Genomic DNA, 26,510 nt, shown 5'->3' with positions numbered 1-26,510 from the left:
TTCGTAAATACAACTTGTTTTTCGATATTTTAAGAAAATGCTTCTATGAGTTTCATATCTGATACTAAGCAAACCAACTTCAAACACGTTTTGGAAAATTTGAGAAAATTGTATGAGTATTAAAATTTAGAGTTGTCTTAAGGTTTTTGAGTATACAGTTCCGTAGCCCAATAAATTTTATTCTAACAAAGTATAAATTATAGTTCACTAAAAATTCGCATTGATTTTCTGTAGTTATTTTAACAAAAACTAAATTTTTTTGTTTCAAGTTAGCAATAGTCTGTAAAAAGAATAGATTCTCAATGAGTCATACTAATTTCGCTGTAACAAGAATTGATTTCATTGGTAATTTCAACAGGAAACATAGTCAATGCAAATGCATCAGCTAATTTTACATAAAAACTTACGCTGATGTGCCCGCTACTAACTACTCTTATAACCATGGTGGCACATAAATCTCTGATATAAACAGCGTCCACAGTCATTTTACTCTTGACGTTAGTCTGTTATTTTAACATTTTTTATAATAAAAGCAATAATTGTTAAGCTAACAGAGCTGCGGCTTATTTTTAATGATTTTTTTGTAGGGTATTAGTAATAGATTAATTGTATTAACTTAGTAGTAATTTACAATAGTCAATTCAGAAATTTGAGCAAAAAATTTAAAAATTTACAGAGATTTCTGTTGAATTAATATGTTATTCGGTTGTTTTTACCTATTTTCTTTTAGTTCGGATATGATCGTGGTTCAAGGTACCTATTAGATTGTCTATAAGGGATATTCACGAACATACGATATTTATCATTAGTATTTTAAGAATAAGAAAGAGCAACACGCCCCTAAAAACCTTTTCTGTGCACAGTTGAGGTTAAAACCATAGTCACCAAGGTGCTGCACCTTAAAAGTTGCCAGGGGAGTTTTTTTTTTTTTTTTTTTCAAAACACCCCACAAGCTGACATATCGGAACTTATAAAAGTCATTTAATATTAACTGACAGTTTCATGCACAAATCAATTATTATAAATTCACGACAAGAAAACATACAAAATAAAAAGACGCGAGGAAAGGTTGTAAACAAAAAATATGAAATTGGTAAATAAGGAAATGTTGTTCGGGAATATAATATAAAACTAGCAGCGAATAACACAAAGAGTATCTATTTAAATTTCAAAAAAAATTTATAATAATAATTTCTTGCAAAAAATCATGCGATTAATGCCTAAAGATAGTGGTCCGAGATTGAACTCTTTTGCCCACATCGGGGTATAGTTGATCCAATATGGTTAGTTTTGGGTAAAGTTAGGACTAATCAGTTTCAAATTTATGTAAATAAATAAATATATATAGCAATGCAAGGCGCGATAGCCTCCAAAGAGATTTTGGGCCGAGCTTCTCTTCAAATTTGCGTCGTGCTCCTTTTTAATTATTCCTACAAATTGGCAGGAACGGCATCTGCAAGGCAGATGAGTTTTCAATGAGAAACTTTTCATGTCAGAAATACACTCTAAGTATTTGCCAAATCAGTGCCGATGGGCGACCCCGCTTTGAAAAACCTTTTATACTCTGCTGTACTTATACACATGGTATTATAACTTTGATTGGATAACGGTTGGTTGTACAGGTATAAAGAAATCGAGATAGATATAGACTTCCATATATCAAAATCATCAGTATAGAAAAAAAACTTTGATTAAGCCATGTTCGTCCGTCCGTCCGTCCGTATGCCGTTAACACGATAACTTGAGTAAATATTGAGATATCTTTACCAAATTTTGTTCACGAGCTTATCAGGAATCAGAATAGATTGGTATTGAAAAGGAGCGAAATCGGATGATAACCACGCCCACTTTCTATATATATAACATTTTGTAAAACACAAAAAACCTGATTATTTAGTAAAATCTGGAAATATTTTTTAAAACGGACGTGGCACCGCCCACTTGTGAAAAAATCAATTTTAGAAATATTATTAATTATCAATCAAAAATCGTTAAACTTATGGTAACAAAATTCGGCAGAGAGGTTTCCTTACTATTAGGAATGCTGTGAAGAAGAATTAACGAAATTGGTTAAGGACCACGCCCACTTTTATATAAAAGATTTTTATAAGGGTGGTCGACGAATAAAATAAGCTATAACTTTGCAAAAAAGAGCTTTATATCAATGGTATTTCATTTCCCAAGTGGATTTATTACAACAAATAGGAAAAACTGAAAATTTAGAAAATTTGCGTGGCACCGCCCTTTTTATTACTAAGCAATTTTCTATATTTCGGGAGCCATAACTCGAAGAAAAATTAGTTCAGAATAGAACGATATGTACATATATGTATTATTGCGCAGCCTTTTAACACTATTAAGCACACAAAACAAACAACAACAACATTTCAAGTGTACAGCTTGGTATGTAATGTTCGGTTTCATCCGAACTTAAGCTTCCTTATTTGTTTCTAATTGAAAAACTTGTTTCTAAAATTTTGATGTTGTTTTGTCCGAGGGGCGAACACATGGCCTTCGGCGTGGTAGGAAGCACGCTAAATTAAATAATAATATAATAAAAAATTAAAAAACGGCATCAAAATTAATGAAATAAAAAATACCTTTATGAAATTATAACGAATTATTGAAGAAAAACTCTCAGCCCCATACTAGTACCTTATATTCTATTAGCGTAAAATTAGCTTTTTTTTATTTTACTATAATACCAATACGAAAGAGAAATTGATAATACAGTATTAGAGTTTAAAAGAACTATAAACTCGGTAATAATTGCCATACGGGTAGATAGAAGATTTGTCTCAGTGTGTAGGGCTACTAAGACGATCTATCCGATAGCATCCGCAAGGATACAAAGAGGGCCTGTCTCGGTGCAATTAGTCTCTCCATAGAAGAAGCTCAAACAAAAGGGATCACTCCAACCTCTATGAAAAGATCAAATTGGCTATAGTCGCATACTGCTTTGCGACTCAGCCTAGATACACCCTAGTCTAACCGCATTCTTTGCAGGGTAGTGATAATGTTTATTTTTATTTCGTTGTTTCTTTCTCTATGCTGCTCCGTCGATTTCTTCTCATATACAAAAGGGTATTTGTTTCGCACAGTTCAATAATGATTTCGTATATTTCTTTTTCTTCCTGCTGTCTTTTACTTTTTTGTATGTATAAATTGTTTTCCCTTGTCAGTCATGATATTTGTATACTCTTGATGTTGTTATTGTTAATTTTTTTTTTTTTTTTTTTTTGTAGCTTCTGTTTTCCTTCACATTTTATTTTCTTTCTTTTTCATTGCATATCGTTTTTATCATTTCGAGTTCTATGCCTGGTTTGAATTTCTTCATTAATTATTCATCACATTTGCGTTATAGCTGCGAAGGTGAGTGTCACCAGATAACGGTATGTGCCACAATGAGATATGTGATTTGTACTTTTTACATATTAATGTGAGCGTATCTGTAGTCGTACAACAAATTTTTATGATAATGATATCAGTTGCTGTAGGGATTTACTATTAAAATTCAAATGCGATATTGTATTAGGGGGGAACATATGTATAGATACAAAACTGAGAAATAATGTTTGGGGTTTATGACGACACCGGAAGTATATACTAGAGCTGATGATTTATGTTTTATATATATATATTTTTTTTGTTTTATATACTTTTTATATCAGAAATACACACGGGGTGTAGTGAAACCCAACAGGCATGGAAAGGAATTTCGGGTCTCTTCAGAGAAGAAGAAAGCTGACAACAGCTGAGTGTGATGAGGTTCATAAAATGACTGACATGAATACTGCTGAAAACCCTATCAGAAAGTTTGGCGGATGATGGATGGTTTCAAGACTGGCACAAATTTCTACAGAAATGATAATAGCGAAATGACGGCCGACTTGCCGGCCATGTCTTAGTTATGCAATGAATATTTTCCTTGTTGCCGGATAGTAAGGGAGATACCAATATCGTATTGGTTGTGTTTCATTACCCCTACAGAAAATATGTTCCCGCAAGCAGACAACGACGAAATAAGAATGAATGTATGAAGGTTGAAGGATAAAACGAGCAAGCTGAGGATGTTCTGCAGGCCGAAGCGAAGACTTAGTGCCGAAACATTCAACAAATCGTATGAAAAATATGGTCAGACGAGAACATGCCTGTAGATTTATCGGTTTCTCTTTTGGTGAAAACCGGCTTCGGTGTTGTGCCATTTTCAGGATTAATTTTTCGTTGTTATCTGGTTTTGTCGTTTGTGTTGTATTTATAGTCGTTGTGTTTCTGGGTACATGGAAGAGTATTGTCTAAATTTGTGGAAACTATGCATGTACAGCATCGAACACGAAAATAGATTTGAACGTTTTTATCAAATTTCATCAATTAGATTCCTTCATGAATTTCGTACGCAAACCACTTCCAGGGCCCACGACTCGGGAAAAGCAAATTTTGGAAATAAGAAGTCATACGGTGGCTGCTCTTAGCGCGATGTTTTTATAGACCTGCAATCTCACTGAGTGTTTTCCTTTTAGGCTTGACGACCATACCACTAAAGCCTAACGTACAAGCGGCTGGTCAATTGCTTGATAAGTGACTATGAACGCTTCATTATCGCGAGGGACTTGGAGCGTTTGTTACGGCTCGCTAAAATAGAAGTTCTGATCGAATGTCGCATCCCGTTCTTGTTTGTTGTGGCCCTGAACTTAAGATAGATTTACGTCACAATAATTATTTTTAAGCGTTGAACAGACGGTAGCGTAATGTTATCGACGTGTATTTACAATATTCGCGGCATTTGGTAAGGCGACGGTGCCAATAGATCGACAGTGCCAAATAATGTTGCGTTCCTAAGCTGCATCCATGCCTGGCACCACACAGATAATTTACAGTCCACTTCTTTAGACAGGGACGAAGGGTAGAACCCTTCAGTTCTTGCTGTAACGTGCTGTGATTGACGATGTCAAATGCTTTTGATAAATCTAGCGCTACGAGTTCTGTTCAATGGTGGGGTTCGTAGTTCAGTTCGCAATTCATTTGTGTGTGTTATGTTGTTGATCGTGTTTAGCGCGGTGGTGAAGCTATGTAATTTGGGAAGCCATACTGATGATTTCCAAGTCGCAGGTTTGGCAAGGGAGCAGGACAGCAGTAACAGGCCTTGGCTACTGGCAATAGGAGAGATATCGGACAATTTTATTGTTGTAGCGTTAACAAATTTCCCCGCAGTTTTTGGGATGTTTTATCGACGCTGATCCTAGATCCGATACGTTCCGGTACAAGCACCATTAAGGTACTAGCCCGGGCATCTGGGTTAAGATTTTATTTGGCCATATTGAACATTCTAGGCCATTCCGCCCCTCACACTCTAGTTTCACGAAGAAGAAAAACAGGACTCGCCTAGCGTAGGTGAGGTTGACAATTGGGTTGCGGAAGGTATGAGTTTAGCTTATCAACTCCTTGAATCCCATACCGGGCGATATGAGTGTCTTATGTTAAGTTTTGAGGAATGACGTAATTGAACTGAAACAGGTTGAAGACGAGCGCCAAGTATTTTAATCTCTCATAGTCAAGATTTTTAAGAATCGAAGCATGAAAATCCCGTCCGAGCCTACTGCTTTAAATGGTTAAGCACTTTCGATGGCTTGTTTTGCCTTTTTGGCGCCGATAATAAAAAAAATGTTGGCCTAAAGTCTGGAAACGTATTATTTGTATATTTGGTCTACCTGCGTGATTGCTTTGTGTTAAGGACTGGAATATTTCTTCAGATCTAGTATTTGTTCATTCGCTTATTATAATTATGATGAACGATTTTGAGTGAAGGCACGTTAAGATGTCTGACATCTTCCAGGACGTAAAGGACGTATACGATTTTACTGATATTTCTGGGAAGCAAATATATCAACAAAGTATTTATCTACAAACGAAATTTGTTAATTAGCGCGAGGCTTTGAGGCTTTTGTATATACAAAAAATACCGTCATTTATGTCTGCCTTTTTAACAAAAACGACTGAATATATGTATACAAGTATAGTGTCGTTGCAGAAATAAAAAAACGCCCACCATGGATCGTGTATAGATATAAATGGGAGATAGGCGGCATTCATGGGCCACTGGGGAGCACAAATAGATTATTCGTAGAATTTTTTGTTGGTAATTCGACCACTCTGCGCTGACATAGAAATTTACAATGAGTATATGGTTTTTTGTTTAATTTTAGCTCAGGTTCAGCTTTTGTTGGAAGTCGAAAAATTCGTTAATTATTTGTTGAAACCTATAAAGTACTTATTATTAAGAATTAATGAGCTTAACACCCGCTTATAATAATTGAATATTCAATTATAATGTTTTCTCTTAGAGAAACTGAAAGTGAGTTTACAAAGTTTCTCATTCGCAACGAAAAAGAAACTTTACAAAAACAAATCTACATACACACAAATTAATAGAGGCAGAATGTCTCAGTTGTGTAGTTAGTGTAGAAATAAGATAAACTGAATTAAGCAAGGAGACAAATACAAGCAGGATACAGGTTAGGGCAACTGCAGATTCACCATGTGATTCGCGGTTCGAATATCGGTGAAACCTTTGATAAAATTAAGAAATTGCCTGACGATGAATTCGTGGCAGTTTTCAAAATGGCACCATCGCAATATGCCAGTAAATGTTTCTTTCTTTCTTTTCAGTTTCTCTTAGAAAAAACATAATAATTGCATATTCAATTATTATAAGCCGGTGTTAAGCTCATGAATTCTTAATAATAAGTATAAACTGAACACACCATTAAAACAAACAAACGTAACCTATAAACTTTTTGACATGGTTTAATAATGTAGAATTAAAACAAAAGTGCATTTCTAACAAATTTTGATGGTAGTTTAATATTTTTTATGATAAAGCAAGTATAACCGAAAAAAATTACCAAAATATACTGCTTACAAAAGCTACACTTTAATTATTTTTGCAAAACCTAACAAGCAGCAGAAAAAATTACTGAAAATTAAGAACAAAAGTTGAATCTCTGATACATTTTTGAGGTTTCTTAAAAAATGAAAGGTCGCCACGCACTGAAAAAAAAAGTTGGTAAAATCATTCGAATTACGAGTCACTTCAAAAAGTTCGTCTACATTTTTATAAACCTCAAATATTTGTTGAATCGTTTATACACAAATGAATGGCTCTGAATTCAGCAATCAAATCAACAAAAAAAAATTAAACAATTACATCAAATGTAAGCCATAGCATTGCTAACGTGACAACTATTACTGTCACCCTAAGAACACCAATGAAAGCTTTTAAAAGAACAGATTTCCGTCAATATTTCGAGTTACAGTAAAAGCTGTTGAGGTCACAGAGATTTCTGCAATGACGTGAGCATTTTCTCCTTAAAATTAGCTAATGCATTTGCACTGACAGTTGTTCGCTGTTGCAATGAACAACAAAATTAGTCCTGTTAACAGAAAAGTGTGAAAGATTAAGCGGAAATCTAGAATTTTTAAGGAGTATTTTTTATTTGAGCCCAACTGTTTTCCTTTTGCAGGAATTTCTAAACAAATTTGTTCTCTTCACAAAATATTTCAATGAATTTACCATCACCCAGCGGGTTAGAGGATCAGAATATACCCGCGGTAGGTACGCCTGTCGTAAGAGGCGACTAAAATATCAGATTCAAGGGGCTGTGTAGCGCAACCCTTCAGGTTGCCAGCGCAATATATAGCTTCTCCAAACCCAATTGTCAACTTCACCTATCCGCGACGAATCCTGTTTCACTAACAGACGAGGCTCTAGCGACCCCAAGCTCCTCATGGAACTTGAGGGTGGGGAGGGAGGGAATGACCACATAAATCGTTCCCGAGATTGTTGGGCTAGCACCTTAATGGTGCTATGGTACCGGAGCGTACCGGATCTGTATCCGGCAAAGGACCATCACATCGATAACACTCCCCAAAGACTTCGGGGCGCAACCTTATCGCTACAACAACAAAAACAACATGAATTTACCATACTGCGAAAACCATCCAATAGGTCGATAAAAACAAAAACAATTGTTAATAAACCATGAGCACTTGGGAATGTTAAACAAAGTAATTGAAAATAAACAAAAATCCAGCATTATCAGTGATTTGCACCAGATGGCGCAACACTGAATAAATATAGTTGGTAAAAAGGAATAGAAGTAGCAAATTTGCCAGTAAAACAAACCACCGCTGTATAGCTAAATGGTTAGCGCAACATGCCTAAAGCGTACTGATGATGAAGGCTTAGCACCCTTCGAAATGGATCTATCTGCGCAGCTATGGCAGGTTGTCTGAAAAATTTTCTACTTACTATTCCAAAAACAAAATACAATTTTTCAAATTTAGAAAAATTAAAAAAAATAACAATAATTATCATTAGAAAAAAATTATTGTTCTGGCCTTGAGCTCGATTCGAACCTTGAATGATTTATCAATAGGCCGATAAAAACAAAAACCATTGATAATGCGAAAACTTTATGGAATTTCTGTTAGTTCCAGAATAACGGGGGTGGGGAAGGTTATTTTCGTCGAAATCAGGAGTAGCACTCAGTCAATCAACACACACGCACGGGGGCGGAGAATGTATCTAGTTGTAATATTTGAGAGGGCCTATTACCAACCGCTGATTAATGGAAGGGATGACAGGCGTAGGATGGATGGACAGCGTCCAGATACCGGTGAAACCCGTGGACAGGTGGCCGAACAGCTAAACGGTGTATCGATGGATGCAATCCTTACGGTTGTTGGTGCAATCGGTGAACTTTAATCGGGATTCGGTAAGCGGCATATTTATTAAGGCTGGTGTGATTTGCAGTGGACTACTGTCTTATCGATAAGTAGAGGCGGGTGACGACTGTTCTACAGGCGATTAGTGGCGCCGATGACGAATTGGTGCATCAATTCTAAAGCAACCGGTGGTTGGTGGAATCGATTCGCGGCGAATTGAAAATGACGAATCGGCCAGTGCCGTTGGATCGGTTTTGGTTGATCGGTAAATCGGATTCCAATCGAACCATGGTTGGTGGAATCGATACCGGGCGAAGATAGATGACTGATCGGCAGATTGCCGGATGTTAGTGGACACGATTGGTGAATAGGCGATGTGCAGATGACAAATCAAGTGAGCGATTTTCCAACAAGAGGTGGTTGCTGAAATCGATGTCCGGAGAGCCCCGTTGTGTTTTATCTAAGTATAAATCTTTATAAACAGTTTAGAAGCTTTCGCTTTTCCGGTTAGGGGACTGTTGCGCGAAAGGAATGTTTGCAAGCGATAACTTGTATTTTGTCTGTGTATTCGCATTCCCGGAAGCTATATGAATTTGAGGTGGTGATGATACTGAATACTAAGCACATATTTTGTACCGGTAAGTTCTTTATTGGGGCTGCAGTGGTGTGGCAGTAGCGTGCTCCTACTACACGAAAGATCCTGGGTTCAAGCCCAGGGGAAATAACATCAAAAATTTAGAAACACATTTTTTTAATTAGAAAAAAGTTTTTCTAAGCGTGGTCGTCCTTCGGCAGTGATGGAAAACTCTTCCAGTATATTCTGCCATGAAAATAAATAAGTGTCTCTTCCAACTTGCGTCGTGCTCCTTTATAATACAAATAAGGAACTACAAATATTTTTGTTTGTACTTATTCATGCTTATAATAATATCTGCACCATTTTTTCTTTAAGTTCTTGCAATAAAAAACTAAAAAAAATTACGCATATTATCATAAATGCATTTGCCCCAAGGCTAAATGTTAACAAATGACTTCCGCAATAGGATGTATCTATTTATTCATGCTTGTGTACGGAGGGCGATATTAATATGCATCCTTTGGAATGTGTTTCCATTTACTTGGTAGCAATACATTAGGGTACCCATTCTCTACAAACTTATTTATGGACATGAGGAAACGAGTTACACTATGTGACATTGAAAATATACTCTTTGCGAGAGATGTAGCTCCAGTAATTGATGTGGTCGTGTATACAAAAACTTAGATTATCGAATAGTCCGTCTAGAATCACCTTTTCATAGGCAGAGGAATTGAACTAGTTACCTGTTTCTTCAAAAAACAGAATATATATGTCGTAGAAAAGCGGAAATTATTGTGTTGAAATTAAAAGCGTATTTCAAAATCGATGAGAGTTTAACACATGTAACCGAAAAATCCGATAGAAGTTGCACAAAACTTAATAGTCTGGAAATTCGTACGTTTAGATGGAATTTTTCTTTGAATTTTAGAGAGAATTGCCATTGAGATACAAAGTTAAAGCTTAATACATAGTTGAGAACACGATGCAAATGTTTTTTAAAAGGAGAAACATTCCTATAGATGGCACTCGGGGCGTGCTATTTAAAAGCTTTATACCAAACTTGAGAATTTCGCGTTAAATTTTAATTAATTTTCCGTTTCACGGATACAGTTTTATGGACCAAGACAAACAATACAACGAACGGACATACAAATACGGTGGGTGGCGTACGGTTTTAAGTGATTAAAAAATACCGCGGCTATTTTCGATATATATTTATGTAGCTTCCTGCAAAGTTAAAATCTATAAATCTTAAACATGCTTCACAGACTGAAAATACTACAGTACTTATTACAAGGAATTCCGCAAGAAGGCACACGGATCCAGCTATTTAAGAAATAGGACGGACGGCGATAAATTTCAAAGAGATTTTCCATAGAGCTACAAACCTGAAGCACATATTAAGAGCATCGAAACAAAGTATTATAAGGGGAAAAATAAGATAGAAGAAGAAGAAAATTTGTCTCATATAAACAATTCTTATACCGACTTCCGTTGATATTGGTAGATTATTTTCAATCTACGTAGTTTAAGAGATTACCAAAAAAAGAGACACTGCCACGTCCATTTTCCGAAAAGTTTAAATTTTAACAATTTTTGTTATTATATCGGCCTACTGATTTGCAAAATCGAGGGTTCAAATCGAGCTCAGGACATAACAATAATTATTATTTTATCGCTATTATTATTGTCATGATAAATTTTTTCTTAAATTTTAGCTTTTTGCTACATCATATAACTAATGAGGTAATAATTTAGTTATATACGGCAACGGTGTTGAGTTTAAAGCTAACATTGGACTTTGAAAATATCTTTGTTTTACAGTGGGCGTGGTCACTAATAAAAAAACCTTTGCAACAATTTTTAGCATGATATCTTTAAGGGCTTTAGATTTGAGGCTAGCATAACTTTTTAATTTTCTGCTATTAAATCCCACCATTTTTCAAAATTTTACAAAATCTCAATTTTTTGTCATAAAGTCAACTCACATATAAAGTTTCATGACTTCATCGTCCTTTGTAATAAAAAAAAAAAAATTTAAGTGGCCGTGGTCATCAAACCAATTTTGTTATTTAAAATTAAGTGCATGTGTAACAGCAAGGCTAATCTTCGTTATAAACTTCAACGTGAAATTTTCAATGGCTTTCGATTAACGGCTTGCAAAACTTTGCAATTTTATTCTTTTTAATGTGTGCACTGCCACGCCAATTTTCCAAAATGTTTCCCATATTTATATTCATTGCTACAAAGTCAACCAACGTTTCAAATTTCATTACCTAAGTGGACTTTGTTAATGTATTATCGCCTTTTTACCATTTTTAGAAAAAAAAATTTTTTTTCTATTTTTTTACAGTGGGCGTGGTCTCTCTAATCGATTCGTTTTCACAAAGTAAAAAAATGGCAATACTCGGAGACCAATTGCAAAGCGACCAGCGGTGCATTCATATGGCTAAGTGGTTAAGTGGCCCTCGCACTAGTATAAAGTATAAATGTTGGAGATTTCGAGTTCAAGACTTACCTCCAGAGAAGCCATCGCCGTTTGTAAACTTTGCAATTTTCCCAAATGTCAATGGCAAGTACAACCTCCAAGCCAAAATTCAAGATGATATCTTCAATGGCTTTTGATTAACGTGTTGAAAAATATAAAAAATTTTATCTTCCCAATGTTGGAAATTCCACACCATTTTTCGAAATTTTCGTTATCGAAAAAGTTGGCGTGGTTAACGTTCAATTTTGCCCATTTTCAATACCAATCTGCTTTGGTTTCAGGTAACCCAACAACCAAATTTCGTTAAGATATAACAAATTTGTCATCAAGTTATCTTGTTAACGGACGGACAGACTGACATGGCTTAGGCAAAATTTTTTTCGATGCTGATAGTTTTGATATAAGGAAGTCTTAATCTATCTCGATACCTCAAACCCTTTACGTTCTATTGTTATACAACCAAAGTTATAATACACTTGTATACAAGTACAAGCTGGGTACACAGTTGCCAATTTGGGTCCATTTGCCCCAAAAATGGTCCCTTCCAACCCCATTTGGTTCGCTGGTCCCTTTTTTTCAATTCTGCTCCTTCTGAGGCAGTAGCCACGATTTTGGTGCTTTTCTTCCTTTTTCACTGAGGTTAAAATTCTGCCCCCAATATTTGGCACACTTTTATTACGCATATAATTTTCAATTTACTTACAAATGTGTATGGAAATGTTACCACAAAAATTGCTCAGTCAATAAATGATCATTTCATAGGAGATATTTTAGGCGAGGCATTAATAAAAAAAGTGATGGATCTAAGGGCAAAAACATTACACGGACTTATCAGAAAAAATTCTTGTTTTAGTGTTCAGATATTTCGATCGGTTATGAAACACTTTGCGCGATGGATTTTTTTCACTAGTTGAACTAAGAAAATTTTTCTCAAATGCACGTTTGCCTCTTAGAAATATTGCAGGGCTTTCCACTGATGGAGCCATCACGATGGCCGTCGAGTTAAGATTTGAATTGAAAACTAAGTAAAATAATGAAACTAATTGGTTTTATGCTTGGTAACACTTTAAAATTTTTTTACAAAGAGTATTGTGGTGTTCCAGGTGTATTGTGGTGTTAAGGTACGTCGAATACTTGAAAACTAAGTAGCTTGGCATAAGAAATATTTTAACTGTAACTAAGGCAGGAATACTTCCTGAAAATGGTAACTTTATAAATTAATAGCGAATTGCAATTGAGAAAATTTACTTTTACGTTCAGATTTTGAAGCAGATGTAAAAAAGATTTGATTTCGAAAGAAGTGTTTTGTGTTTTATTCTCGTAGGTACAGAACCCCATAAACTTCAATAACAACGCTGTTAGCTAATTTCTAGTACCTACTTCAATGTGATCAGGTTCCGTTATTGCACAGTTGAAATTTTTAAGACGTTTGATTTTTTTAAATTTGAAGCCTGGGGCTAGATTCAGTAAATGTGAGTTTTTCAAAAATCACACTTACTATCTAGGCTTTGGTATAAAATTTCAACGTTCACGCGAAAAAGTAAGTATCATTTATGATTTGCTGAGTTTGCTCATAGTTCGGCTACACCACAACGCAAATTTTTGAGCCTTTTCTTACTAAAACCTAACTGAGCTATTGTAGCAATCATTCATTAAGTTATTCATTCATTTGTACAAACATATATTTCGACCCGTTTTGGAATGTCTTAAAATGCATTGACTCTTACATACATGTTAATACATTTGTACATACATATATTTTGGCTCGCTTTGGTACGGCCTGAGATTCATTGACACATTCATTCATTTGTACAAACATATATTTTCCACAAGCCACGGTAACTACGCCGTGCACTGTCTGGTAACTTGAACCTTGGTATGTTACTGTTTAAAGCTTGCTCGCCAAAAAAACTTTACCTGTATACAAATTATTAACATGATTAACTTGTGCTTGCGTTGCAGATTCCACAGCTAATTTTATTTATGCTTAGAATACAGTTCCCAGGGAACTGAATGTATGTGTATGTAATACACTTACTTTGTAAGTATTAGTGTAAGTAGGTATTTTAGCTTACAGAAATTTTGTATAATAGAAACAACTTTTTAATAAAGCAATGCAATCGGCTGCCGCTTCAATGGCAGTCAATTCTATCTGGTGCCGCTTAATTGGCACAACAGCCGAATTCAATTTATTTTTATTTCCCAAACATTACACTATATATTTTATTTCTTTCCAATTAACAACATAATGCTGGAACTAAGAGATTTGTCAGGAAAACTACATTCAAAACGTATAGATAGTGAAGACTTCTCCTAGAAATTTTAAAATATGATACTTAAAGTAGTTTTTTTTTTGTGCAGTTTGAAATAAGTCTCCTATTCGCTAAGTTTATTAAAATTTTGTATAGCAAACCATGGAAACATCCTGAAATTTTAAATTTAACAACAACTACGACACTTTTGTTAATTGCTTGTATCGCAATTAAATAAAACAAAAATTTGGTCCTTTTTTCTAAGATTTGGTCCTTTTTTACGATGAATTTAGGTCCCAAATGAAAACATGGTGCGAAAACCGTGGCTGGGTATATTTCAGAGTTTTAATATCTGCTACAAAAAATTTAAATGATTTTGTTTGCACCAAAAAATTGTGTACATTGTGCAAGTGTATTTAACTACTCCCATAAATGAACACCCTCACAAATAAAAGTAAAATGTTTCTTGGCTCAACTCATTTGGTTTGAAATAGCTTGGAACTATGTATATAGAAAACAACCACAACACCAAACTGAACCATGTTAATTACTCGCCTTAAGGCACCCGAAGGAAACCAAACAGGACTTGGTTGCAGCATCACACATACACACATACACGTGAATCTGCATACCTGTGTTCAAACAACTATGCTAAATGTTAGAAGATATATGAATGTGTGCATGTAAGAGACATAGGGAATTCGTCCGCAACCTCAAACCAACAACCACAATGTCAGTGTAACGTTAGCTATATATATATCAATTTCAATCTAATAGTGACATCTTAAAATTCTTAACGCTTGACTTCGTCAGCATTTTATGTATCCACATAGTTTATGTTTTTATTTGCAGTGAGTTCGAATAATAAAAGCAACCCAGAAATACACTTTAAATAAATTTTTTTCTTTACCATATTGCAGATTCGCCAAGATGTCGTCCAGGAACGGAGCAAACATCAATCGGTGCATTAAATATGCACTCAGTGCAGGTTAAATGTGAAGTGGATGCTGACCCACCAGATTCAGTGAAATTTAGTTGGACTTACAACAACACAAGAAATGTGTCACCGGTAAGTTTTACTTTAATTTATTTAATACTAGCAGACCCGGCACTTTAATAAGCTTTTTCTATTTTAATCTGCCCTCGCCCCTCTACACTTTTTCCTAATCTTTTTATTCACTCCCCCCTCCATCTTTTTCGCCTCATCTATCTCCATCTTCGTCTCATTCTATCTCTTTCTCAGTCTCCTTCTGTCTTTTCTCTTCTCTCAAGTTTTTCTCATTCTTCTTCATCTCTTATTGCCAGTCCCAGAGGGTGGTATGCATTTTGTTCCAGTCCCATTCCGAGTCTCAGTCCCAGTCCCAATCCGAGTCTCAGTCTTAGTCCCAGTCCTAGTCCTAATCCCAGTTTCAGTCCGTCCCTGGCCTACTTCCCCGAAAAAAGCATCGTAAATACTAATATAGGCATATTTGTATACGAAATTTTAAGCGATTCGAATAGGACGTATGTAAATAGGTATGGTGGGTATTATTAATTCATGTCTTTATTTCGGTTTCGCATGCATATTTATCAGTTTTGCCAGGTTGATGAGACTAAATCGAATATCACAATGAAAATTACTTTAGAGCTCTCAGCAACAGCTTTCATTTGATATCCATAATACACACACATTCTAGGGCTATCCGGGTCCTTGTTTTGGCCTATATCTCGAGACCCCAGTCACTCAGCAATGTAAAACTTACTCTGTCATCACTCATCAACAGCTTCAATTTTATACCCATAAAGTGAAAACATTGTCTAGGCGTTCACGGGCCAACGTTTGGCCTATATCTCGAGACCCTAGTCTGAAAATTATCCTATACTAAATCTCTCATCAACAGCTTTCATTTGATATCCATATTCTATTAACACATTCTAGGGGTACCCGGGTCCATGTTTTGGCCTATATCTGGAAACCCTGTGCGTCGATCGCAACCAAACCTATGTGCAAACCACCGAGTGAAGTATACGCAACTTATGTGAAAGTTTGAACAAAATCGACCGAATAGTTTTTGATTTTATAAGCCTCACACAAACGGAAATTCATTTTTATATATATAGTTTTTATTTGCGAATATGTGAGTGTGTATGTACTTATGTACACACACAACTATAGGCCGTGGTCACGTGGAATCCATTAGAGAAAACGTATAATTGAGAGAATGTGGGCAAGTAAGAAAGGTCGTAGTCGAAAACCTTATTCCTGAAACTAATCCAAATTCTATAAAAATTAGAACATAAGTATGGGAGTTGTAGTGTTTTCATTGTAGATAAAGTGTTAGAGAAAGTACATAATAAATACCGTCCTTCAATTAATCCAGCTTGTGCCAATCTTTACATAAGTTCATCTTCCTGCGAGTTCTTCCGAGTACACTGGACTTATCCTGGATTAGAATCAAGGGATGGAGTTGAATTTGGGAGAGTTTTAATCTGCCAACCTAAATGTGCAAATTTAGTAGGCCTGTAGTCAGCCAAAGACTGCAGTACATTCCCTTTATGAAAGTGGAGGCTTTCCAGTTAACGAACAGCTTACTTGGACAATTTTATGTTGGTCCGTTGTATTACCACATACTCTAACGGTGGAACTGGCTTCCAGTCAATTAGAGTATGGATTCGTTGCAATTGTAAAGCTACGGTTCGAATATGTCCCGATCGAGGTATTTACGCCTCGTCCTCTCAAGGTCTGTTCAACTGAGCTTAACGTGACTGGGTTTCTCCACCGCGTCGTCCTCCATACACCTAATAGAGCTGGGCTTGTCGGGTATATTAAGGCGCGCGCCATAGATTCCCATTAGGCAATGCCCTACTAACACTCCAAAATTCCTGGATATATGAGCTCTTGTAAACCCAAATAGCTTCGCCGAACGCCTGAAAAACGAACGCGGCAAGAGGTCGTGTCAAACCAGCATATGCTAATCTGACTCCCAGCTTTCCAGCAGCAATTACTTTATAGCGACGACATACGTCTGGAAAACGCTACAGTGATCTGGAAGCCTTATAATCCGGCTAATACCAAGCTAATCACAGAATGCTCCAGCCCTTCCATCCAACATAGACTAAACCGTAAACAGGTTCATCAGACTTCTGTCTCATATGAATTCTCCACATCATTCATACCTTGAAGATATATGAGCAGAACCGGGCGCACGGTCTGTATTACAGATTCAGCATTACATTAGGTGCTAGTGTAGATGTTGTAAGAAGGGCTCCGCTCATCTCAACCTTCGCTAGTCGCTGTCCTTTTTCCAACCCTTTGACAGTGTAAGAAGTGTTTAGTGCCTTCTACTATATCAAAACGTCATAGAAGATAATAGGCCTTGTCATACAGCCAACGTAGACTGCCCGCCTGCAAAATACCCCTCGATAATATTGCAAGACAGTCGGATGGCTTCGATAGAAGCCCAAGATACTGGACCTAAATTAACCAATCTTGTATATCTGCGTAAACCAGACAAGCTGAGTTTTTCTGAGTTTTGTTAGGATTAACAGTAATCCGCATGATTCCGACCACCTGGTCATTATAATTAGGTAGCCCTGTAAAACGTTCCTCAGTATATTAAGACCGTACCTGAAAGTACTTAAGGTTATTAACACGGCCCAACACAGATCAAAAATAAACACCCGCCCCCTGTGGCGTGCCCCTTCTCATCTAGCTATTTTTGTTGTAGCGGTGATTCGCCCCATCCAATAGGTGCGACCAATCAATTGTCATCAACATCCTCTAACGGTAGTCCAAGGAAACTTGCTGTTTCAATAGGGGTGGACCATAAAGAGATCATACATACATTTTGCATGTCGTGGTTGATTCTGAATAGGTAAGAGTTTATCCTGTTACAGTATCCAGTTCGAAGTTGACCTAGAGGGACGCACATATCCCCAGGGAGAGTGCGTTTCTCCTCTGCTAGTTCTGGGTGTTTTTCTTTGAGTACCGGATTTTCCGGGCAATTCCTGACATAGAGGTCCGGCGCGTGTTTGTTGATGTCACTGAGGATTTGCTTGGGATTTTTTGCTTCCTACGGCTGTGTTTTCAGGAGATGACTCCTTAAGCCCCTAGGCGGTGTGCCCACTTCAATCAGATGACTGTTGGGATGCCAGGGTATGGGTATTCAACAGAAACTGTTTGGTTAGCATTTAAGTCCTCTCCCTCTAGGGGGGGGGCGGGGGGGAGGTGCTCTCGCCTCATTGTGTAGGTGATGTTCTAGGGAAAAACGAAGACAGCCCGTAGCGGTTGTGAGGAAAGTATTTTGAGAGGCCTGTATTTTCTTCCAGGCGTGGCGACCATATCGGGGACGCGTAGCATGCAATCTGCCGGCCAATTGCATTGTAAGTGGTAATGAATGTTTCTTTATCTTTTCCCCAAGTGTTGCAGGCAAGAGATTTGAGGATTTTATTACGCCTCTGGATTTTCGGTACAATTGCGGCTTCATGCTCTCCAAAACGTAGATCCAGATCGAAAACACACCCAAGACTATAGGGTGTACGACAGTTGGTAGCGAGGTGCCATCGACGTGGATGTTCAATATGGTCGACATTTGGCACGTCCATGTTGTAAATACGGTCGCCGATGATTTGGTCGGTCACAATGTCAGGTTTCGCCAGGCGAAGAAACGGGAGAGTTCAGGGAGATAGCTGTTTATTTTGTTACAAAGCTCATCGATCTGTGGGCCTGGGCCTGTGGCCATTAATGTACAGTCATCTGCGTAAGAAACGATAGTGACTCCTTCTGGTGGTGAAGGTAGCTTTGATATGTAGAAGTTAAACAAAAGTGGGTATAGGACACCACCCTGTGTCACCCCTTGTTTAATTCTTCTTGGTTTGGATGTTACGTTCCTGAATTTCACCGATGCTTGCCAACCAACAGATCATTTGCGGTCCACCTTTTGAGACTTGGGGGAGGGGAGACCCTTCCAGGTCTTGCAGTTTCGTGCCGTGTTTGACCGTATCAAAAGCTTTTGAAGAGTAACGAGTACTGTCCTATGGTAGGGGTTTTTATTTCATACGGAATTTATCTGAGTGCTAATCGCATTTATCTCGGCCATGTGATTTTCAGAAGCCATGACTAAAATAGGGAAGCAGAATCGCTTCAAGTTTCTTGGCGATATAGTTAGGATAGGAGAGATATAGCTATAAATCGTCGCTCCCTACTCAGCCGCTACAGTTTTTTTATTCAACAATCGGCTGTCAAATTCTACCAGAGTCGATTCGGCTACGAGTGTTACAGTTGGTTCTCTGTCAAGAAAGGCACATAGCACAAATGGGCCCTTACAAGCTCTGTTTTCTTCATTAAAACTGCATGTTAGTAGTATCCCCGGTACTCATCAATATGAGGATAGTCTAAATTTGAGGATATTCTCCCTGCTTGTGTAAAAGTAAACTTTGACCATTTTACTTGGATTGAAATCCATACAGCATACCAAGTTGTCATTTTGAAACTTCCGGCTTTATCGCTTGAACTTTTTTCGCATCGTCAGCTTAGGTTTTATTGCGGCAATCCTTAGCTTCCTGAATATATGTCCATCTTAGACGATCGACTAATTTAGAGTTATCCTTTTAAAATTAAATATGAGCAGAACAGCAGAAAAACAGGAAACAAAACGAAATGGAAAATTTTACAAACTCTCACATAAACTTGAGTTATTGAGTTCACTAACTTGGTCTACATTTCGTTTCTATGTAAGTCCAAGCCACATTCATCTAAATAAACTTTTACTTGAGAACTCAATTCAATCGTGCCTTTCTTTTTCATTGACTTGTGACAACAACAAATCCTCTTGCTTTCAACCTAAGGGACGGAATTTTGTTTTGTTATTTTTTTTCCTTAATTCTCATTGGTGCCAAAGAACTACGAACAGGAAAAGTGACTCAATGTACGCATTTTAGGATTTAGAATATGAACAAGAGTAGAATCTTTCGAGAATGCTAAATATATACATATTAAATTTCTTATTCTATATTCTAAAACCATATAACAACAAAATCTAGTTCGTCCACCTACTTTTACCAACTGTCAGTCCAGTCACTCGTCCATAGTAACGAGCGTTCTTGTTAAGGTGTTTTTGTGTCCATTTTGGTGTTCTTGGCCTCTTTTCTCTGTGTTTAAGTTGCGATTTTACTAAAGCAGCAACCAATTTCAATAAAACATAGCAGCGCATAGTGGGACAAGATTTTTACATTTTCGAATAATGCTCTTATTAAAATATCGGAAAATATAAAAGGAGAATTTAGTTGAGGAATTTCGAATAAAAAATCATACTGCTATATTTCAGTTCCTTCGAGGAAGCAATATGAGGAGGGTCTAGACAGTGTTGAGGGCATTGCAAGCTAGATAGACGGCCCAAAAATGTAAACGGGAAGTGGAGCTAGAATGTACTCAAAGTATCTTAAGGTACATCGATTGTACCGATGCAGACTGCTCCAGGATAGAAGGGTCGCAGTCATCAATGTAAGCCTTTGTCGAAAGTCAGCCCCTTTAAAGAAGTCATGGCATTAAAATACAACGTGACAAAAGCCTCGATGGCATCCATAAGGCACTTTAATATCTCCCGTTGAAGATAAAATGGTCATGAAAGGTTCCGAAATGGACATGAGCGAGGCGGACAGCTCCCTACGACCGCAGGGTTATCTCCTGAAGAAAATGGAGGAATATAACATTAGAGCAACGGAATTGCTGTGGACCAACCAGGATGATTGCGAGGTCTCAAGGTTCCCATAACCATGTTTTGATAGGTAGGAAGCTAGCTTCCTTCTCAAGCTAAACAAATTTGCAGTGAGACTAATTACGAGTGTCGTCACATGTCACTGTGTACACATTTTTACCTTGCTGTTCGTTGTTGTAAATGATTTTATCTCTCTACCTCCACTAGCAGCGCTAACGTTTTTGAATACTAAAATGTTTAAACCTGTAAACACTAACCTAAACCTTTCACGTTATTATCTTAAACGTACTGAACTTTAAATGATCAGCGGTGGACATCTTTTTTGCTATCTAAACGCATACAGAGTACTGCAAGGGCCATTGCAAACCCCCTTCTAGCACCCCATGTCGAATAGGTAGAATTCATCAGTAGACAGCTGAAGGCGTATCAAACAGCTGAGTAGGAAGCGATGTTTCAGAAAAAGGTGAGAAGGAGTGCCCGGAGGTAATACTTATCCCTTGATCTTGGTCGTGGGTATGAGCAACCTGCTTTATGAACTACAGGGTAAAGCTTCTTAGTAATAACCTAATTCCATGACCAGGATATACTTGGTAGGAGAAAAGTTTTGGAAGCATTAATGGACGTTTTAAAGGGGTAGCGGGATGCCGTGACCAGGTGATCTAAAAATGCGTGCGTAGCTCTGTTCACTAGAAAGAACAAGATCTCTGAATTTAGAGTACCGTCAATTGGGCTAATACAGCTAAAGAAATTCGACAGAGTCACTTATATTGAAGTTAATCTTGAAGGCAATCTATCGCGGAAATATAATGTGGAATAAAGGGCACCAATCGCTCCTATAGGGAAGCAATGGGCTATATAAGGTTAGAGTTAAGGTGACATCTTCATACAACACCTACACTGAAACTGAAAAATTCCTAAACCGGCTGACATCATAGGCAATATGGCTGCAGCTCATCTGGCAGTAAAACTTCGATCCAGCTTTTGTGCCATATTACAATTTACCTCTGGATGGATGGACTTCTTTGCGCTCACTAAGGAGGTGCGAATTTAAACTGTGCTCACAACCAACAGCAGCCTAAGACTTACTCTCTTAATATATGAGGCAGGAGTATGGTAGATGACAGAGTTGGCAGGAGTATTCTGCTAACGGGACCATCAATATAGATAACAAAACCTGCGGGAAGTGCCCTTTCCGCCACAAAAAAAAAGAAAAGTTTCAGAGGTCTGTGCCGAGAGTTTCTTGCTGCGCTGTTCTGCAAATTACTTCTATTCTCCGCGTGCTCTCTGTGTTCTGCTATACTGACACTCTTTTAGAAATTTTAAAACAATGCACCGAACTACTCAAAATTGTAACTAACTCTGCATAACTAACAATACATTGCACTTCATCCCACTGTGCAGCGCTCAACATAAAAGTTTAGATACAATTCACCAATGCTGACCGCAAACGACAAAGAGTCAGCGGTTGCAAGTGAGGAAGCCAACACCGTACGTGACTAAAGCAAAATCTAATAAAGTTGTACTACTAAAAATAATTTATTTCCTTAGCAAAATGACCCTCACGTTTGTATCTCTGTGTTTATCTCAAACTATCAGCTGTTGTACAGAGCTTGCAGTTGTAGGTGTTTTATGTCTGTATTTCGTTAACTGTTTTGTGTGTTGTTATTCCATTGAAAATTTTCTAATCCGCAAGTGCTTTGGTACGTTTAGTATGACACTTTTATGTAAAATAAATATTTATCTTTATCGCATTGCTGCAACCACAAAAGATGAGAATCTCTGTTAGCTTTTAAACGCATTGGAAAATTTCTCTACATGTATGTAGCTAAAATTAAATTTTCATATATATTTATCTATTTACATTGCAGGTATTAAATTCAAGAATTACTTCAAATGGATTAGTCAGCACTGTAACGTATCTGCCACAAACCGACTCTGAACTGATAACACTCGCCTGTTGGGCCAGTAACATAGTTGGACGTCAAACTACACCATGCCTGGTGCATATTCTGCCAGCAAGTAAGTGTAAATTAAATTAATAGTTTTTTTTTCTGAAATAAATTGTTGCCTAAGTAAATGGTAAAGTCTTAATAGAGCGACTACTACCCCCAGAAAATTTTCAACATTTATAGTACATGCAAAGAACATAAATGGCTACCCCGTGTATTAACTGATTTTCACAAACGCGCTGTCAATGATAATAAAAATTCATTAGCAATTATTTCCTTCATTTCAATTTTCATCGCCTAAAAGTATGTGAAGTTACGAAAACAAATTGTCACGATCAGCCAGTTTAGCAGAGTTGCACTTCCACACCGCCATTTTTTGCAAAAGTGTAATGCTTTTGCGTTGCGCGCAGGCAACAATTTTCACAAAAGAACGAAATAGCCCGTAAAGGAGTTACCTGCTTTTTAGAACAGAACAAAATATATTTACAACCCTTGCGCGGCGTACAAAAAGTGTAACACTTTTGCCAAAAAAGAAAACGCTACATGTAACAATTATCGTCAAAATACAATGACTTCGTAAGCGTGTTGTCAGAAACGTACGCGCGCCGACAAAACTTATGAAAATGTACACATTGACTCACTGGACGTGCAAGTGTCATTTAAATAAGATCTCATTTTATTTGATAACACGTTTAAGTGATTTCACATGGCTTCATAAATAAAGCAGCGACTCGTCTTTTTTCCATAAATACATACCATATCATTCTATTAAAGTGGAGACATGCCTTTATTCAGTAAAGGTGCATACGCATATCAACTTATATGAAGCTAAGTGCCAATTTTGCCTCTCTGTAACAAATTGACGAACATCGATCAAATTTTGAAAGGGATTCAAATATAACTTATATTCCTGGACCATATTGGGACTACTTCGTGAATTTTCCGGTATGACTTCAGGAACACTGCTGAACTATTTTAAGAATTATTTCGACAAAATTCCGATGAAGTTTTCTGGAAATTTCAGAATCACATTTGTTAGATATCATTTCGAGACTATTTTGAGACCATTTTAGAACTATAATGGGATCACTTCTGGACTATTTTTGGAATCATTGCGAGTTTATTTCGTTATAAATGCAAAGCAATTTCAGGATTGCGTCGAGGCGATTTTCGAAAACTTATACCAGTTCTTCAATAATCCAGAATAATTTCCAAAATGATACAAAAAGTAGTCGCGAAGTGATCCTGTTCCAGTTCTAAAATAGTTTTAAAATAGTCTTTAAATGATCCAGAGGTTGTTCTGTAAAAATAACTAAAATAATCGTGAAGTATACCTGTAACGGTCCTTAAATGGTTTCAAAACAGTCTCCAAATAATTCAGAAGTTATCCAAAAATGATACATAAAATAATATTGAAGTTATCCTGTAATATATCTAAAGTGGGTTTCGAAATACTCTTCAAATGGTCCAGAAGTTGTCCCGAAAAAATACGTAGAATAATCCTGAATTGGACCTATAACAGTGTTTAATGGTTTTAAATTAAGAGGACCATTTTTGGACTACTTCGGGAGTGTTTCGTGAATTTTCCGGTATGACTTTAGGGACACTGCGTAACTATTTTGAGGATTATTTCTACACAATTACGATGAAGTCTTCGGGAAATTTCAGAATGAATTCTGAATTATTTGCGTGATGGTTTAGAGACTTTATCGGGACAAATTTGGGAAAATTTCAGGATCACTTCGGGACTATTTTGAAACCATTATAGAACTGTAATGTGATCATTTTGGAAATTTTTTCGCAATCATTTCGAGTTTATTTCGTGATAAATTCGGAACAATTTCAGGATTGCTACGAGATGATTTTCGGAAACTTATACCTGTCCTTCAATGATATAGAATAATTTCCGAAATGATTCAAAAATAGTCCCGAAATGATCTTGTCCCAGTTCTGAAATAGTCTTTAAATGATCCAGAGGTTGTTCTGAAATAATATCTTAAATAATCCTGAAGTTTTCCTGTAACAGTCCTTAAGTGGTTTCAAATCAGTCTTCAAATGATCCAGAAGTTGTCCCGATAATACGTAGAATAATCCTGAACTGGTACTATTACAGGCCTTAAATGGCTCGAAATTATCAATTTCCAGAAATTAAGCAAAAAATTATGTCTTTTAAGATTTAACCTAAATTTTTCAACCATGTGCGATCTTGTAAATTAAAATTGCGATCTATAGGATACAAAAACTTGACTTTAACTTAAAGACACATTGCTCAACAATACGTAGCACGAAATTATTCCTTCCTCAGTGTTATCAAATACCAAATAAGTACATTCTTTATTTTCTGCTTTTTTATTGTTTGAATCAGACGATTAAAGTTGTGTCTGAGTATTTTTACTGAATATTTCACACTGCAGAGTTAGAATTGGTATGCAAACAATACATAATTAGTTATTCTCATTAGTACATAAATTTAGTAAACATTTAACATTATATTGGCTACAGAACTACACACTTGCTATAAACATTCATAGTTAACAAAATATTTGTAATTAATTATTTGTCTTATTGCTTACAGATCCACCAGAAGCACCAAAGGCATGTGAACTACGCAACGATACCGTCTTGGAAGTTGTTTGTGTAGCGGGAAATGACGGTGGTCTCACGCAATATTTCCTACTCGAAGTCATTGGCGGAGATCCACTCTATGCGAATGATGTTGGACGTAGCTTTGCTGATGGTAATGTGGGTGACAATGAACTTTCTACCATGAACGACCAGGTATGTAATAGGTTTTAGGCAAATACAAATATTTATTTATCTGTTTAGCCATGAATTATTTATTAATAATTCACCCTTTGTAAAGTTGACTGTGCGAATATGTTTGAGTGTAAATTAAGGTAAATATTGCAGATTATCTATCACAGCTCTTAATGGCTTTGCAAGCAAATATCAAACAATGTCTGTAATTACTTGCTTATATTCAAGAACTTTATTAAATACTCATAACATTAAGGTACTTTGAAGCTGCAAGGAAGTCGTACATATATGTATGTCTGCAGGTAAAACCATAGTGTTTAGTAATTTTCTTGTGTATGAACAAAATAGCCGTGTTTCTTTTACATGTATATACATCTACATTCGCAACTAATGAAAAACGCTCATTGAGAATTATACATGGCAGTAGTATATAGAGAGATAGTGAAGACACAGACCTTTAAGGTCATAGTGTATAACGCATACCAACAATGAAATTGGAGACAAGCAGAGATACACACTTTTTATACCTTTCATGAAAAGGAAATGGTATATTAATTTCGTCACGAAACCCAAAATTTTAAGCCTTTAAAGGAAAATAGATAGACCCACCATTAAGTATACCGAAATAATCAGGATGAAGAGCTGAGTTGATTTAGCCATGGTCGTCTGTCCGTCTGTCTGTTTGTATGCAAACTAGTCCCTCAATTTTGAGATATCTTGATAAAATTTGGTGAGCGGGTGTACTTGGGTGTCCGATTAGACATTTGTCGGAACCGGCCGGATCAGACCACTATAGAATATATCCTCCATACAACCGATTTTTCAGAAAAAGAGGATTTTTGTAATATCTTACTCAATTTAATAGTTTGAAGCTTCAAACTTCACCATATTCTTTTGTATATTGCACATATTGTTGCCTGAAAAAATAACAGAGGTCGGTCGTATATATAGTATATATCGCCCACAACTGATTGTTCAGATAAGAAACTTTTCGTAATTACTGGCTTTTTACCCCAGCGGGTTAGGGGATCAGAATATACCCGCGGTAGGTATGCCTGTCGTAAG

General features: G+C 36.7%; 1 protein-coding gene across 1 annotated transcript in view; it reads left to right on the top strand.

Moving 5' to 3' along the window:
- side (sidestep) overlaps positions 1–26,510 on the top strand; it is a 527,768-nt gene that overhangs the window by 400,979 nt on the left and 100,279 nt on the right. Inside the window, exons 12-14 of the mRNA XM_067761445.1 lie at positions 14,965–15,113; positions 22,608–22,758; positions 25,264–25,466. Coding sequence (XP_067617546.1) covers positions 14,965–15,113; positions 22,608–22,758; positions 25,264–25,466 — 503 coding nt within the window. The remainder of the gene's footprint in view (positions 1–14,964; positions 15,114–22,607; positions 22,759–25,263; positions 25,467–26,510) is intronic.

The sequence above is a fragment of the Eurosta solidaginis genome, chromosome 1 (genome assembly GCF_040869045.1).
Source record: "Eurosta solidaginis isolate ZX-2024a chromosome 1, ASM4086904v1, whole genome shotgun sequence".
Taxonomy (NCBI): Eukaryota; Metazoa; Arthropoda; class Insecta; order Diptera; family Tephritidae; genus Eurosta; species Eurosta solidaginis.
The sequence above is the reverse complement of the archived record's forward strand: the minus strand, read 5'-3'. Positions and strand labels throughout refer to the sequence as shown.